We start from the raw sequence: 18246 nt of genomic DNA, 5'->3' as shown, positions 1-18246 counted from the left end.
GAAAAATCTCATTTGGACTCGAGGCAGAGACTTCTAGAGGTTGATAAGAAGCCTACTATTATCATGACCATGCTCATATCCACTTTGAGTGCCCTAAGGCCACACTCCCAGCATATGTCTTTGACACATGCTACTTTTGCTAGCCCTTCTTCCTGGAACCTTATTTCTTCTGTTCAGCTCTAGTTCCTTTCTCTGCTGCTGGAGGAGATCCCAAGAGAACTTGTCTTGGACTTACCAAAAGATGAGGAGGTATTTGACATTTGCTCAGGGGCAAGAATGTGGATAGAAGATAACTATTGATTGGGAGGCTTTTTGGTCTTTGGTAATATTTCATGCATTGCGCTCCGAGTAATTCAGTATTCCAGATGTCAAAAAGTATTCTACCCCAAACAGGTTCTGTGTTCAAATAAATTTGGGGCACAAAGGATTAAACAAAATTGCTGCAGGACTTTTCAGAACCTTTAACAAAACAGTTCTCAGGTACAATGTGAATCTTCCAGAGAACGTATGGCATGCTACCTTTCTTTCTTCAAGCATATTTAACCACTGATACTACTTTTTTTTTGCAAAGTATCACCCAGGACCAGAGTTTATGAACACAATTTGGGAAAAACTACTCAGCGTAGATACTCAAAACTTATAGGCAAGTTGTAGCCTTTCAAAGTTTGATTCTGGCAAATGGGTATAGGCAATTTGGAGAGAACAAAGACGTGTTCTGTTAGAATCCTCATTGATGTGAAGGTCGATATTGCTGTTGGAGAACTGAGAGCATAATGGTGTATAACTTTGATGATAATTATTACTGAAACTGGATATGTAACCGTGAAGTGGAAGGCATCTTGAAAGATGGAAATATCTCATTTTACCAGGTTTATTCAAATACTGGACACCCTGGATGTTTTTGAAATAGATCTGTTTTCAAACTAATTTTTACCTAATAGGTTGATATAATAATGATGCACAAATGTATAAAATTATACAGAATATATTTTTATAAAAGGAAAAAATAATGTTGAATGTTTACTGGAAGTAATAGAAATGATAAACAAGGAAGATGAGGTCTAGCTTTGTTTTAGATGTGAAAGTAGACAATATATCTCAGGACAAGTCTAAGCATGGCTTGGTTAATGTCAGCATGTCTGGGCAGACTAGAATAAACTAGAACTTGGATTTAGAAACTGCCCTTTGCAATAAGGTAGTCCCTAATAAGGCAGACTGAGCTGCCCATTACAGAAACCAATGGGTGTGGCACCAGATACCCTGGTGACTGTATCCTGCCCATAAAACCATGTATGTAGTTGTCTATAGGGTATTGTATAGAGTTCAGGAATGGGACATATTGAATATGATCTGGCAAAAGAAAGGCAGGGCTATTCTTCTGGGGGGCCCGCTATACTCAGCAGACTATTGATACAGGGAGGACTTAGGTAGGAGGAATGAAGCAAGTCTGGGGAACTGGGATTGGATCTGGGACACAAGGGCAGGATCAGCCTGGAAATATAGCTAGGATGACTCTGGACACCAGAGGGTTGGTCCAGAGCTGTTGACATTCCCTGTTCCAGGTACTGGAGATGAAGATGGGTCTGATCCTGACAATGTTTAGGGGTGGAGAAGGAGAGTCTTCAATGGGGAGAGGAGAGAAGCAGGGATTGGGAACTAGACAGATAGAAGTTGGGACACTCAGAGATCCTTAGCCTTTTCTTTTGTAATATACAGTGATACCACTAGGTCTTTCATCTAAGCCCAGATTGGATGCAATGGATGGAACTCTTCTCTGAAGCACCTCCCTTGGTGTTCTCAGGGAGATTTGGGAGGAATGAGAGTGGAGCAAATTCCTGTAGTGCCCATGACATTCAGAATTTCATGGTAGTTCAGTTGGACTTGTCTTTTGTCTCAATGGTTGTTAGCTCCTTGAGATTAGGGGTCATAAAATCAGAAGCAGCATGTACAACTGTCATTTACTAAACTCCTTCAATGTGCCAAATGCTTTAAAAAAAAAGGAGTGCTCTCATCTCCACTTTACCGACAACAAAACTGAGCTTCTAGAAGGTCAGATAGCTGTTCAGGTCCTCAGAGAATCGCATGTGCTTTCACTTAGACCAATGGCTCTCAACCTGGGAAGTTTTAAAAAATACTGAGGCATGTACCCCATCCTCAACTGTTTGGATTCATTTCACTGGGGCTGGCATTTGGACGTCTGTATTTTTCAACAAGTGATTTTAATGCACAGCCAGGGCTGAGAATCCTGGCCCTCTATAATGTCACCTTGTCTGTATTATTATCCCTGGCATTTAATACAGCACTCACCCAAGACAGAGGTTAAAGACATGTTTGCTGATTGGTTCAGAAGGTATTTGTGGCCAGAGGGAAGACCAGGGACTGAGTGCCACTAGAAGTTATAAAGCATCCCCTTAGAGGCTGGAATTGAACATTCAATGTTTATCAGCAGACAGAGGGTGGCTGTTCATTACATGCTTAGAGATGTTTGCAAACCTTCCATTACAGGTGGTGTTGTCCTCAACCCAGCCTATTATGGCATGCCTGGCCACACCAACATCATGATCCATGAGGTGGGGCATGTCCTGGGACTCTACCATGTCTTCAAAGGGGTCAGTGAAAGAGAATCCTGTGACGACCCCTGCAGGGAGACGGTGCCGTCCATGGATACAGGAGACCTCTGTGCCGACACTGCCCCCACTCCCAAGAGTAAGCTGTGCCAGGACCCAGAGCCTATCAATGACACCTGTGGCTTCACCCACTTCCCAGGGGCTCCATTCAGCAACTACATGAGTTATACAGGTATCACAACAGTCCTGATGTCTTTGTTTTTATTAAGATTACATGGGAGCCTTTTGGGGCCGGGAGGGTGGAGGTATGGGAATTAGAGAGGATTATCAAGCAGTCATTCATGCCAGAGAGTTGAAGTGTATTTGTCATGGCATATTCTTTTTTTTTTTTTCATGTCTTTGAAGAACTTAAAGAAATATTGAAATATTAAGGGGTCTCATTGCCTAGATTCTCCTCCACTAAAAATTAAAAGATAAGTGTATTTCTATCTCAGTTAAAAAGAGGGAAAAAGCCAAAAGCCCTCTTGAGAGCCCTTTCACCTCTAGAACTTGGTTATTTTGCTTCTTTCCCATATTCGTAGGGATTTACTCTGAAGGAGAGTCCAAAGGTGATGGAGAAAGAGGTTTCTGGTTCAAAGTGGCTCTTTGTACTATTTCTGAAGTTGGTCAAGAAGATGGCCCTGGTTAATTTTAAGCTCAGAGTTCCTTTTTCTGTTATGTCATTTTTTAAAGTATCAGATTCTCTTCTTCCAGCACTAGACAAGGGCTGATTCTTAGCTTGCCTACAGAACATGGTACTGTTTCATTTAAAAAACGGTACTTTCTTGGTCCTGGTTTTGTTGTCTTGGATTATGCTTCTTCTTTGTCCTTTCACACCTCCCTTGTTTCTGTCAAAAAGTAATACTACTCATCATCTCCTGATAATGGACTGAAATTTATCCCTAAAATTAAGGACTGATGTGATTTGATGACTTATTCCAGTGGTGAAGGAAGGAAGTAATTTTTCTATAACATCCAGGGGCTTCTTGGTGATAAGTTCTAGATAACTATCCAAAAAAAAAAAAAAAAAGAAAGAAAAGATAACGGACAGATGCTGACCATGCTTTTGCAGGGAAGAAAAAGTGCTGAGCTGGTCCTGTCGGTGACCCATCAATATATTCCTATCTAAGCCTCATCTTGGTGCATGGTTCAGGTACATCAAATTCATAAGGACCAGCATCCTTGCCTCTCCCAACAAGCACACAGTGGCCCTTGCCGGGGCAGAGAGACCAGACAATGGGGTGCGGAGGGCAGAGCTATTTAGGCACCACCTTTGAAGTGGACAGAGGAAACATGTAAGAAGCCGAGGGGAGTGTTTCACTGGTGGGCCTTCATGGAAGAAGGCCTGGAAGCTAAGATAACTCCTTTTCTAACCCTATGAAAAGTGTACCTAATAGGAAATTTTACCAGCTCTAAAAGGAAGTTGAGGATCACCATTCCCAGTCCTGCTGCCTGCTCGACTTTTTGGCTTTCTCTCCTCTTGAGCATCTCCATGAATACTCACTAACCTGGGCCAAAGTCATTGGGCGTAAAGCAGGTGTCTGCAACTCCACACATGTTCACGAATTAAAAGGCCATATGCTGAAACACTGCCATCTTGTGGTTTCCTGAATAAGCAATGTCAGCTCAGAGCAACCCTGAACCCCAGGGCGTGAGTCTCACTCTGGCCAACATCAAGGTAAACACCAAGCCCAACTTACTTTAGAGACAAGCCAGTGCTCTTCTCTGCCTTCTCTTTCCCACCTCCAGCCTAGATATTTCCTGGCAAAATCTATCCCTACCTTGGTGGACATTGCAGGTTAAAACCTCCATCTCTCTTGTTCCCTTTTTTGTCTCTGCAGATGACGACTGCACTGACAGCTTCACCCCTAACCAAGTGGCCCGAATGCACTGCTATTTGGACCTTGTATATCAACAATGGAGTCAAAGCCGAAAGCCCACCCCCATTCCCATCCCACCCATGGTCATCGGGCAGACCCCCCTGTCCCTCACTATCCACTGGCTGCCTCCAATTAGTGGAGTTGTGTATGACAGGTGAGAGAGGCACTGGGATCTTTCTCTGTGGCATTGCTTGTGAACAAGGGGAAGGACGTGAAGTTGGGGGAACCCCAGTTTGGAACTATGAATATGCACCGCTACTCAGGGCTGCCTCCGCCACCCTGCTCAGTACTCATCTCCTGAGCAGAGCTCATGGGGCTCTCACATTCGCCAGTGGGGCATCATATGTGCCCACTCCTTGGCGAGGGGCATCCGGATGTTTCCTGAAATCACATCTGGTGGGCTTCTAGGAGCTGCGAAGGGGTTGACAAATGTGATAAAAAAACGACCTGACAAAACTGAGATGGCATTTGCTGCCTGTCCTGTCCAGGTCAGCTGTTCCTCCTTGGTGTAAGGGTGGAGCAGGGCTTGCTACTTGCACAGTGGTGTCTGGAAGAAGGGAAGTAAGGCATGTTCCTCCAGGCAGTTCTGGGGGTGAGTGGGTGGCCGGCGACTCAAGCTGTGCATCATTTCTAGTGCCTCCTCTGTGTCCTGTTGTACCCCGTGCCTACCCCACTTACGGCTACTATCTTGCGGAATTGTCATTATCTGGTCATTTTCCTATCTGCTCCACTACTCAACTGGCAATTCCTTAGGGTCAGGACTATTTTTTGTATCTTTGTCTCTTGGCCTGCCACAATAAACAGCTAATTTGTGTTTATTGAAGAGAATCATTACCCCTAAACTTGGTTTTTATTCATCCTTTGCGTATTGGTATAATGAATACCAGGAAAATTTTTGTGGAAAAGAGAGAAGGTAGGAAAAGGATGACATCTGACAATTGGTGGGAGGATGGGGGAATGTGGTTTAACTGAAAAGGACCAGAACCCCATCCATGACCTGCTCTCCGTTTTCAAAACCTACCACTGTGGGCTATTCGGTCCTTGTATGTGTGAGGTACTGTGCGAGGTAGTTTACCTGCAATTGTCTTATTTAGTCCTTGCAGTGAGCCCAGTCTCTGCTCTATAAGTGAGGAATCCGAGGCATAGAGAAGCACACGGTGGCTAGCCCAGGACACCACAGCTGGATAGAGCTGAATTGGGGGTATCCCCTGGCATTGCAGAAATGGAGGACATGGAATCGATTGTTTCTTTGAATTTAGAGATTTCCCCTTTAGCAGGTGGAGAGTCCCTCATCTGTGTGTCATGCTTCCCTTCTGGGTGTCAGATCCCAACTAGGGAGCTGAATGTCCCTGAAGCATGTTCCTGTGTACTCCAGCTTTGCTGAAAGCCTGGGAGAGAGGACAGGGAGAGACAGGGATGGGAGGAAGCAGGTGAAGCATTTTTCAAAGTGGCTTTCCCAGCCTTCTGGGATCTTGGAACCTGTCCTGGACACCTGGTGGACACTTAATGCGTGACATTACTTAGACCCCGCAATCCTATAGAGCAGTTTTGATTGTCATCGGCACCCAAGCTCTCATGGGTTCCCTCTGTGAGTCACCATATAGCTCTGTGATGTGTGTAAGAATCCTCTTCCTGCACGTGTGACCTCGTGCAGCTTGGGTTGCTCTGGCTGAACAATAGGTCCTCTGTGGGCATGTGCAGACCCGTGTTTTACATCAGTTTATGTAACACATGTAAACAATTTAATCTTTCAATTCTCTGTCTGGTACAAACGTTACGATAAAGCAGACATCAGTGCTGGCTTGCTGCGAGGCTGTTGGCAGAAAAGGCTGCAGTTGGCTTCCTTTTCTCAGTGAGGTGGGCTACAGCGCTGAGGCCTCCTGACACGTGCGTTGGGGAAACTCACGTCACGTACCCCGCGATTTGTGTCACACTCGGAGTTATGTTTACTCCTCCCCAGTAGGTATTTGGAATCCTTATGTCAGAGAGGAGCCCAACCACGCACTAAGCAGCGGCCCCGGAAGAGCCAAGTGCATCAGGGAAATGTGGTTTGGAGTTGCGTCCACAACAGAAGTGAGCGCTGACTGCAGTCGGGGTTTGGAGTTAACGACACCTTTTGGTTGCCAAAGTACTGGACACTTGATGGTGTTTGGGAACTTGCTCAGAGGAATTAAGAAACTAGTTGTGACTTTAGGCAATTTACTTCATCCCTCTGAGCCTGAGTGTCCTCGTTTGTAAACAGGGTTCTTACAGGGATTAGAAATAATTTATGAAAAGCACCTAGTGGAACAATGCCAGGTGTATACGGTGCTTAATAAATGGGAGCTGGTAGCATACTTATTACCCTTATTTAACTATACTGTTTTTCCATTATATTGCAAGATTTTACTTTTCTCCCTCTACTTGTTGAGAGACCTTGATTTGATGCCTCCGTTTGCAGATGGATCGTTCACAATTGGGCTTCCACAACCTATTAAGTGTAAAATAAGCTACAGGGATATATTGTACATCACAGGGAATATAGCCAATATCTCATAATAGCTGTAAATGGAGTATAACCTTAAAAATGAATTGCTATATTGTATACATATAACTTTTATAATATTGTACAGCAACTATACTTCAATAAATTTTAAAAAAAGATTCTAAGTATCAGAGACAGGCCTCGTCAAGTGATTTCCCCTTGTTATTCAGCTATTGTTGTCATTACCTCTTCAAGATACGGTGCTTGAAGAGCTCTTCATAGGTGTATTAATAGTCTCAAGGATGCGCATAGAACAAGCTCTCACAGAGGGACTGCTGAGGCCAGTCTGTGTCCTAACTGCTGGGAATAGAAAAATCGAGCTTGGTCTGGATCTGCTCCCAGGCAAAGGAGGAGGAATGGGGATGGGGATTCTCAACACCACAGATCAGTGCCCTACAATGGGAGCCAGAATGTACAGTGGGTGCCCAGAAGAGAGAGTGCTGGCCATCCAGAGGAGTCAGGCTAAGTGCCACTGCAAAGGCTACATTTGCATGGGTCTTGAAGGATGAGTAGGGGCTTGCTAAACAGAGAAGCTTAGAAGCCTATTTAGCCAGAGAGAGAACAGCAGGTTTCATGGAGCTATGTGAAGGGTATGATGTATTTTGTGAAATGGTGATTAGTTATTGTGATGGGAACATAAATGAAATTCATGAAGGGACTGAAGTAGGTAAGGCTGGAGCTATCCCCTGAAGGACACTGAATCATGGTAAGCAATTTAGATGTATCCCTATAGGCAATGGAGAACCAAAGAGTGTTACATTTCATATGACTTTTATTGTATGTGTGTGATTAAAAGTAGAGAGTTAAAACATAAGACCACATATAACTAATATGTTTACTGTGAAAATTGTTGTCTGTTTCAGTTAGGGGAATGCAAGGAGGCTTTGGATGACTTATTGAGAGTCAGTGTATAAGTCGTTTTATGTTGAAAGATTCAGATTGTAATTATTTTGTGTTGACTGGATAGAAGGCCTCTTTCATCTCCACAGGCCTCCTTTATGACTTAGTTAAATTCTTCTGCTTCATAACCTTGAGATTTTCATGTCACTATGAATTTTGCAAAGATGAGGTCTATACAAGAAGGAAATGAGTTGAGAAATAGTTGTGTTCTCAGTTACCCACTAAGGCCTCACTCCCCATTGCCACTCCCATGCCCCAAAGGTCTTGTGAATTTCGTTAACCCAGTTCCTCTGATCTATTCTCCCCATCTCCACCCCTGCCCATTGTCTTCCCAGGGTCCCGGGCAGCGTGTGTGGTGCCTGCACTGAAGAAGGGACATTCCGTCAGTACGTGCACACAGCTTCCTCCCGGCGCGTGTGTGACTCCTCGGGTTACTGGACCCCAGAGGAGGCTGTGGGTAAAGGACCATGACTTTTTCATTTACACCTTGGTGGCCAAGGTGGACATGGGGGGTGGAGGTAAAGGGTGGAGCGGTGGCATGGTGAGAAAAAGGTAGTGTGTGTGTGTGCGTGTGTGTGTGTGTGTGTGTGTGTGTGATGTGCTGGAAATCTCCAGGGGTCTGGGAATGACTCTACCTCACACCTTTGTGTGGATATCCTTTGTGTGCTTAACGTGCCAGTGGCTATGGTGAAGCAGAGGGAAGCATAGAGGACAGAGGGATGGAGAACTCAGGGGGCAGCTTCAGGAGGAGCTAACTCAGGCATGTCGTATTACATGTGCCTGTCAGCCCATGAAGCAGCTTTGCCACATGACAGCATGAGGTGATCTCATCCTCCCCTCTATCAGGAGGCTAATAGAGAACACGTTGCAGGGAACACTCATACACACTGACTGAGCCAGTTTGGGTGCGGTGGGGTGGACTAGGTGTTCCAAACTGATCATTCTCATCTATGCTATTTTATGAGTCTATTAATCACTGGTACTGGTTGTGCTTTGGATGTCATCTAAGCTAGGCTCTAGGAGAGGGAAAACTTTTTTAGCTGTTCCCTTTCCTGTCCCACCCCCAACTTCTCAGTTACATATTCACTCACCTACGTATAACAGTGCCTCTACGACAAAGTAGGGCATGAATGCTACCCCAATTCAAGTCCAAAAAATGCTACTGACATGAGTTTTAGCACCTTCTGATGAATGGCTTGACTTCTTCTGTCGTCACCATCTTCAGTGTTTACCTAGTCATCACCTTTCTCTTTTTCTTATATTTATTAAGAGCCTAAAAATGACTCCATAAGACGTGTTGGACAGGTTCCTATTTGAATTACTTTGTAGTCTTGACTCTGATAAGAAAAAAAAGGGAGAACATTGGTCTAAGAGTCTATAGCATCCCCTTGGGCTCCCAGTTACTCAAATGACAGGAGCCTTGAGGAGGAATCTGGGGGGAGACAATTGACTTGATTGATCATATAGAACTTTTTTCAAATGATTTTTCAGGGGAGAATGGAAGGTGACTATAAAATTTACATTGGCACTGAGTACGACTCATTTAGAGATTGGCATTTCATAAAAGGCCATTTTTGTGGCAAACAGTTCGTCCTGTGCTAGTGTTTTAATGCCCATTTGACTCTCTGGCCCTGTACTTTTTTTCTTTTTAATTCTTGGAAAAATTTAAAGTTATCTGGTAGAGGTGAAAGGCATTAGAAATTCTGGGTTCTAACTCTTGTACTGTGTCTCCAGGCATACCAAACTTTTAGGGCCTCCACTTCATCTCTTTACATGAGATCATAATAAAAACTTTCTGACAGACAGTGCTGCTACTGAGTTGGCTTCCAAGGGCCTTTACTCTGCTAGTATTGGGGGATGCCTACTGGAAAATACTGTGAGGAAATACTGGTATTCCTTTGCTTTGAACAGGTGAAGAATCAAGTCATATTTTAAATGTATAAAATGAAAGGAATTGATTCCCCAGCAGAGCACACACAAACACATATATTTACAGATATGATCAAAATGTATTTAATGACACTTAATGGACACTTATTGACCCCCAACTACATTCTGAATGCTATGAGGAATAGAAAATTGAACCAGACATATTCCCTGCTTAATATCATCTTCTTGGAGAGAACTTCCCTGTCTCCCTGATCTAAAATAGCCCCCAGCCTCACACCATTATTCTCTAGTCCTTTATCCTCCTTTATTTTTCTTCAGAGATGACATTATTATACTGATGCCTCTTTATTTATTGTTGTACCTATCACCCTATGGTAAGATATATGTGGTCAAGACTTTTGTCTCTCTTGTTCACTACTCTATCTCTGATACCTAGATTTGTGCTAGGTGTGAAAGAGGTACACAGTCAATTTTTATTGAATTAATGAATGAATGGATTCACAATACAGGGAAGAAACAATAGGGATCATAAGATGTAACACACACACATACACACATTTGAACTTATTTCCTCTGGGCTTTGGAACATTATTTTCCAAATCCTGAAGGGCTAAGCCATTCTATTTTTGCAAATGTAGTTTGCAAATATTTCTAAGGAACACTGTATAGATCTTCTACACTAATCTAGTAAGGCAGGGGTTAAATAGTGCTTATTTTATAAATGAGGAAATTGAGGCTTAGATAGACTGGCCACAGTCACACAGCTAATGCACAGCACCAATTACAGCCTAACTACTGCTGCCTAATTTAGCAGTTTTCTTTCAATTCCCCTCGTGTTATAGGAGAAACCACCTTGTATAGATTATTTCCACAGAGCTGACTTTATATGTTTGCGATATTTGATTTTTCACCATTACCTTTTTACTTGGCTACTGAATCTCCTTTTTTTTCCACTCAAGAAAAGTGTTTCTATTTCCTGCCGGCAGTTTCCTCTGTGTAGTGCTCTACTGGCTTACATATATTTGAACTAAAAGGGAAGTTTCAATGTATGGTTTTAAAGTTTGGCTAACAGTCCATTGGAAGGATTGCTACGGTATGGTCTTAGGGTATCAAAGAAGTTTTGTGAAAAGCCTAATTAAACATTGTAGCAACAGCCTGAAACAAACATTGGCCTGATTAGTAAATAAAACAGGGGCTTCAGAAGCATTAATTTATCATCAATTATTAGTAAACTAAGTACAAATAATTCTCTTCTGCTCAAGGATTCTTTAAGGACATGACTTACCTTACCTGTATCGGCCTCAAGTTTCCACCTAGGCTCTGGGTCACTCCATTCCGAATGCCATGCTGGATTTCTCTTGTTAAAGGGCACCAGAAAGTGGTGATTTGGAACATAGTACTTTTGAATTGTTACACCTCTGTCTTCAGTAACACTTAAGATCTAACCTCTAAGAATTTGCTCAAAGTTCTCTTCTGCTTCATTCTTTTTTCTGGCCCTTGATAGGGGCGACTCATTTTCAGATTTTTAATGGTGATTCCTGATGCATCTGTCTTTCTGTTCATCTCCCTCAGGGCCTCCAGACGTGGATCAACCTTGTGAGCCAAGCTTGCAGGCCTGGAGTCCTGAGCTCCACCTGTACCACATGAACATGACGGTCCCCTGCCCTGCAGAAGGCTGTAGCCTGGAGCTGCTCTTCCAGCACCCAGTCCAAGCTGACACTCTTACCCTATGGGTCACCTACCTCTCCATGGACTCCTCCCAGGCGCTTTTTGACACAGAGATCTTGCTGGAACACCAGGAGTCCGTGCACCTAGGCCCCTTAGACACTTTCTGTGATACCCCACTCACTATCAAACTGCACGTTGATGGCAAAGTCTTGGGGGTGAAAGTCTACACCTTTGATGAGCGGATGGAGATTGACGCAGCTCTCCTGACTTCTCAGCCCCACAGTCCCTTGTGTTCTGGCTGCAGGCCCGTGAGGTACCAGGTCCTCCGTGAACCCCCATTTGCCAGTGGCTTGCCCATGGTGGTGACACATCCTCACAGGAAATTCACAGACGTGTGAGTTGGGCAGTAGGGCTTTCTAAACCACGGGGCTTCCTGAGGCTTTGGGAGTGGGTTTGGCTTCCTTTTTCTCCATTTTTTAATATTCTGATATGCCCTTATTTGGAGAAATGTTCAGACTCTCAGAGGGGGTTTTATTCTAAAGTGGCATCTCTGAGATGAACAAAAGTATTTCCCAGAAGGGGCAAGCAGGTGTTCTGACTGATGATGCCATCTTTACGGTTATGGAGAAAAGAGGTTAGTATTTGATATGTTTCAGTTGGACTGAAAATATTAATTGCCATAAATAAGTTGATCAGAGTCAGATACTCCTATCTGGTAACACAATTTGATTTTTGATCCTTGCTTTTAAATAACTTTTAAATAATCTGCCGCAGCTCCTATACCATTCAAAGGTTACAGTCACCTCTTCTACAGCTAAGCAGAGAAACCAAGGGTCCTGCAGACACTATACTCTACGTTCATGACTCATTCATTTTTCTTTCCTCCCTCCCTCTCTCTTTCCTTCTTTTCCAACCCTCCTCTTTCTCTTTCTTCTGTTCTTTCTACATTTAGTGAGTTCTTAAGTGCTCCTGGCACTGTGTGCTCAGTGGTGGGGACACAGACTAAGATAAGATCAATTGGCTTAAAGAGTTCAATGTCCATAGAGTAGGAGGCTGGTATCTCTAAAGGCAAATTTTTCTCACCTCATAATTTTCCTCAGAGGCTGCCCTGAGGGCAGAACTCAGGGTAAAACAAAAGTTTTATCAAAGGTGCTATATTGGTTAGTTTTCGATGCATTAGAAATCATCACAAAACATAGTGGGTTAAAACAACAAGCACTATTTCTCATGGTTCTATGGGTTGGCTGTGTGTACTCACCTGGACCCGCTTGGCCAGGGCTAGGTGGCCTCAGGTGACCTCATGCACTCATTGGAGGCTCAGCTAAGACACTGACATGGCTGGGAGGATGAAGTTCTCTTTCCCCATTTTCTCTCCTTCACTAGGAGGCTTTGCCTGGGCTTGTTCTCATGCTGGTGGAAGGCTTTCCAGAAGCAGGGATGGCAAGTCCTCGAACACTCACATTTTTCAAGCTTCTGCTTACATTACTCATGACATCATTCCACAAGCCAAAGCAGGTCACAGTCAATTCCAGATTCTGCGGGTGGCAAAATCAATTCTATTTCTTGATGAGAGAAACAGTAAAGTCACATCACAGAAGGGCATGCATGCATCTGGGATGGGAAGAATTTGTGGCCATTTTTCAGTCTGCCACAGCTACAAAAGAGTAGAGAAAAATGTTCACCTTGAATTTTACTACATTTTTCCTCTCATATTAGCTCTATGAATTAGAGCTAGAAGACAGTGAAATGGTCAAAAAGCTCATGCAAAATAGGAGGATAGATCATGGGATGGATTTGAAAAGAAAAAAATATATTTTGGGGGGGTGTCTTTAGTAAGGCAATTAAAATGATATTTGTTATCTAACTTGATATACACACGTGCATGCGTGCACACACACACACACACCTGTACACACAACCTTTAAGGTCAATAATATCCCATTTTATAGATGAGAGAACTAAGGCTTAACTTTAATTTGGTTGAACAGAGCTCATAAGCGGCAAGCTCAAGATTAAAATCCAGTTTTCTGACTGAGTCTCATCTTGGTTCCCTTTCCTTAGTAACACATTACCTTTTACAAACTCAGCTCATTGGAGGTCGGGGCTACCTGCTGCTGAGTTTTCTCCACAAGAAGCGTAAACATATCCTGACGCTTCCTTCCAATCCTTTCCCAGCCACAGAGCAGTATGAGACTTTTATGCATGGCTGGATGAGAAGTCAGAAACCACCCTGTGAAAGGGAAGCCATCAGAACTGATTAGGATATAAAACTGGTTTTGCTTTGGAAATATCTGGCACTCTGATGAGGAGTGCTTCCCTACAGAAAGCTAATTTGGAAATTTATGTCTTTCATATTTATGTGTCTTTCCTACTAAAATAACCGAAAGCCAGTACAGAGGTGTTTAAAGCTGTTTTTGAAACCCCACGACATTTCCTGTTTGCTTGTTGCAGCATCAAGCGAAAGAGTAGAGGCTTTGTGGTTGAGTCGAAGAGTGTGTTAAAGAAGAGAGGGTCTTGGCAGGAGATCTGTGGGCACCACTTACGCAGTCCCAACAGCCCTTTGAGATCCTGTTCTCCTAAGTCACTCCCATCCTAGCTTGACTTTAGTGGTACTTTTCCAATTAGGGCAGGCACTGGACAAAAATTAAGTTGAGGGCAGAATTTGTCTTTGGAACCAGCAACCTCCCTCTTGAGTCCCTTCCCCCTTGCAAAATGTTCAGTCTCTCACGTTCTCCACTTGATCAGTGCAATTGGGCTCTAGATAGAATCAGATAAACTCCTTCCATCTCAGATGTCAATTGATAACTCCATTCCTGGTTTATATGTATTTTGGAGGTTTGGAGGTGGGGAATCATTTAATGCAGTTCCAGTTGTGGAATTTCTTGCAGCCACACAACGATGATGGAAGGTGTTCTCACCTCCTTCTAGGAGAGAGTGGCTTTTCCTTGTAAGCATTCTGCCTCCTCAAGATAAGAATTCTCTTGAGAGACAAGAAAACTCTGATTCACAGACCCAAGAAGGGCCTTGCTGAGACCAAACTCTGAAACTTTCATCTTCCGTTCCTATGACTACTTGAATGATACAGAAGACTAGGTTTTCAATAGTTGGTGGTTTTCTGTGTGTGTATATATAACATGGTAAAGATACACTCGAAATACCATTCTCTTAGATTGCCTAGGACTGCCTAGGACTTAGCTGAGTTCAGTTGTAATTCAACAAGCATTTGTTGTACATTCACTATGTGGAATGTACTGGAAATACAGAACTGAATATGGTTTCAAATATTCTGCTGTTCTGTAAGACTATATGCCCTGATCTTTGTTTCAAACAATGTGGCATATGTTTAACATTTATATTCCCTGTAATATTTATTTTAAACTCCTGCAAACCATCTGAAAAGGACCCAGGGTGTGCCCCACTTTCTGGATATGGTGGTTACAGCCCATTGGTTTCCACAGGGAGGTCACACCTGGGCAGATGTATCGGTACCAAGTTCAAGCTGCAGCTGGAACAGAACTGGGAGAAGCTTCACCTCCTCTGAGCCACATCCATGGAGCTCCTTACTGTGGAGATGGGAAGGTTGCAAGGTGAGGACATACTGTATGCCTGGTATTGTGTGAGGGAGGATGCCCTGCCCTGCTTGGACAAGGAGGGTTAGCCTCAAGTTTCAGCTTGACTGGTTTGGGAAATGTAAGGGGCAGGGCACTATGTGATTCAAGTATTAAACAAAATCTAGGACCTAGTAGATATCTTGAGTGGTCAATCACATCTCTGCATAGTTAAGGATGGGTCCACTTTTATTTAGAGCTCACCCCAGTCATAGATATGGGGGTTGATTCTGTGGGGACCCTCTTCAGGTTTCAGAGAACAACTGCTGGGCAGTGACTCAGGGCAGGAATTCATGGTGGAGAAGGTTACTTGCCAAATGGTGCTGAAGGAGGATGTGAGGATAGCTTTTGGATCAGCTGCCGGTCTTATACTACTAATGAGCTGTGTGACCTGAGGAAAATCAGTATAGCTTTCTGAGCTTCACTTGCTCATTTGATCCCTGGAAGACCTGATTGTAATGTAATTTCCAGCTATTCCATAAAATCACCAAGGTAAAAATGGAACCACTTCTTTGCTTTTTTAACATGCCATATTCATTTTTCCATTACCCTTTAGTGACATCAATCTAGAGGACTAATTCATTCTGGTTTGCCTGGGACTTGCCGAAATTTAGCACTGAATACTTCCGTGTCCCAGTGATCACCCTATATTAACCTGTTCTGAATGCTTATCTAACCTAATATGTTACTTATATAAAGCTGCTGGGAGTAGGAGATTAGAAGGCTGGGCACTGTGATTTGTCTTAGATCCTGCATCCTAATAAGATGACTTTTTTTTTTTTTTTTGCGGTACGCGGGACTCTCACTGCCATGGCCTCTCCCGTTGTGGAGCACAGGCTCTGGAGGCGCAGGCTCAGCGGCCATGGCTCACAGGCCCAGCCGCTCCGCGGCATGTGGGATCTTCCCGGACCAGGGCACGAACCCATGTCTCCTGCATTGGCAGGCGGACTCTCAACCACTGCGCCACCGGGGAAGCCCCAAATGTCCCAGATCAAGGAAAAGTACCTTAAACCTTTTTTTTTTTTTTTTTTTTGGCCACGCTGCACGGCTCGTGGGATCTTAGTTCCCCAACCAGGGATTGAACTAGGGCCCATGGCAATGAAAGCACTGAGTCTTAACCATTGGACCGCCAGGGAGTTCCCAGTATCCTATATCTTGAAGACCTAATAGAAAGCAATCTATAGCCTTTCTTGGGGTTTCATCCCATTGTTTAGTAATTACTAAATATTGTTTATCTTTTCAATCTTCTAAGATTCCTAAGCTTTACTGTAAGTCTACTCCTTTTCATAGGAATATAAACAGCAAATGTTTGCAGACCTCAGAACTATATCAAGCGACTGAGGTCACTTTAATACCCAAACCTTGCTAGTTTGCTGCCACCTTCTGCCTTACTCAGTCTCAGCTTGCCCCTTCTCCTCCTCCATCTCCATTAAATATCTCCCTGGGGAAGCCTCACATATGCACAGAGCAAATCTGGCTGTTGTTGATGTTCTCCCTGGCTGCCCCATTTTAAGTCTGCTTCCCTCTAGTTAAGGTGTCTGCAGGACTACATTACCATTACTGCCCAGACAGAGTCCTCCTTGAACAAACTACTTGGCTTTATGTCGTAGCATCTCCTACAGCAGTCCTCCGATGGAGTTTCTGATGCCCCATGGTGCCACATCTGCCTGCGGAGCTCGGGCAGAAAGAGGCAAGGGCCCTCTTCCTAATCTGATATTACACGTTCTAGCCTGAGCTTTGAAACAGCTTCACCTGTAGCAACACCTGCTTGGCTACTGGGCCTCACAAGGCTCTTTATCAAAATGTTCCTTTAGACTCTGCCTGTATTCCCTCTCTGTAAGCAGTCATACTTAGTTCTGCCATCCAATGAGAAGATATCTCTGAACTGCAGCTTTGTCTCAGCTAGAGGCACTCCATTACACATGAAGCAGGAAGGAGCTGTACAAATCATTTAATCCACTGTTTAAAACGTGGAAACGTGTAGATCCATTCTAATGGGATCACAGATCCCCAAGAAGTCATCCTCAGATTCTAGTTTAATAAATTTTTATTAGAAGCTAAAAGTTGTCACTTTGGATATCGCTTGTCAGTAAGAAAATGGATAGAAAACAAAGCCACACGTAGATGGGCAGGTTTCCTCCTCACTAGATCAGCTAACTACTTTCAGGGTTCCCCTCATTATGAGGTTGATAGGTCTCTTCTAGTGTAAGATCATCTTCCGGAAACACTGGCAGGACCCCTGGTGGATCTCCTAATGTGTCTGAACCATGAGCTACTTTTCCTGTAAAAGCATTCTCTTAGCTCCTACTTTTCTCCAGCTTGCATTTTTAAACACATAATAAGGAGTTTTAAGAACTTGAAGTGATGGTAACCAAACAAGAAGAATCATTTTATGTATGTATGTATATAAGAATGTACACTTTTACCTTCTAGGAGCCTGGGCGAAGAGTGTGATGATGGAGACCTTTTGAGTGGAGACGGCTGCTCAAGGGCATGTGAACTAGAGGAAGGTTTCAACTGTGTAGGTGAGTTTAGAAACACCTGCCTAGGCTTATGTCCTATTTTTGGAGGAGTCTCCGTGTCTCATTTTTGTGAGCTCTTACTGATAATAACAATAACATTTGATGTGTCTATTGTGTGCCTGGCACTAATTGTTTCACATATATTTTCCCATTTAATCCCTACAATAAATATGGGGAGACTAAACGGAGACACAGAGAGCCTAAATAACTTGCTTTCTCTTAATACAGCTAGAAGTGATGACGTCAGGATTTGAACTAAGGAAGCAAAGCTCTAGAGTCTACATGTTAAACCACTAGGTCACCCTGCCTCTTAGATTAATGTTACCCAGGGTTGCTCTTGGGTCCTCATGTCTAATGTCAGACTGTCAGCCAAGTAGCACAATCCCACAGATTCTACATAAAAATTAGGGTAGGGTCCGTTTTAAGCCAAAGGGAGTACAAGATATCTCTTGGTGTCTGTGTTTAATAGATAAGATCATCAAGAATGGCAGAGGGTCATAACATTTCTTAATCCTGGTGAATCACTGGTGATAAATTATTACTAGGTGGCTTTGACTCTAGTCTCTTGATACAAGGAAGGCCCTCTAGAACACTTCTCCCAATTCTGATTAAAACCATCAACAGGCTTCTTTGTAGATTATTTTTCCA

The 18246-nt window shown here is 43.5% G+C and overlaps 1 protein-coding gene across 1 annotated transcript in view; it reads left to right on the top strand.

Annotated features, from left to right (window-relative positions):
- The window catches only part of PAPPA2 (pappalysin 2), a 282414-nt gene that overhangs the window by 115376 nt on the left and 148792 nt on the right, over positions 1-18246 (top strand). The window contains exons 4-9 of the mRNA XM_027086240.1: positions 2506-2799; positions 4448-4640; positions 8246-8367; positions 11373-11862; positions 14927-15055; positions 17510-17601. Coding sequence (XP_026942041.1) covers positions 2506-2799; positions 4448-4640; positions 8246-8367; positions 11373-11862; positions 14927-15055; positions 17510-17601 — 1320 coding nt within the window. The remainder of the gene's footprint in view (positions 1-2505; positions 2800-4447; positions 4641-8245; positions 8368-11372; positions 11863-14926; positions 15056-17509; positions 17602-18246) is intronic.

This window comes from Aethalodelphis obliquidens, unplaced genomic scaffold (assembly GCF_003676395.1).
Source record: "Aethalodelphis obliquidens isolate GAN/ISIS:26980383/991018 unplaced genomic scaffold, ASM367639v1 scaffold55, whole genome shotgun sequence".
NCBI classification, from domain to species: domain Eukaryota; kingdom Metazoa; phylum Chordata; class Mammalia; order Artiodactyla; family Delphinidae; genus Aethalodelphis; species Aethalodelphis obliquidens.
The sequence above is the reverse complement of the archived record's forward strand: the minus strand, read 5'-3'. Positions and strand labels throughout refer to the sequence as shown.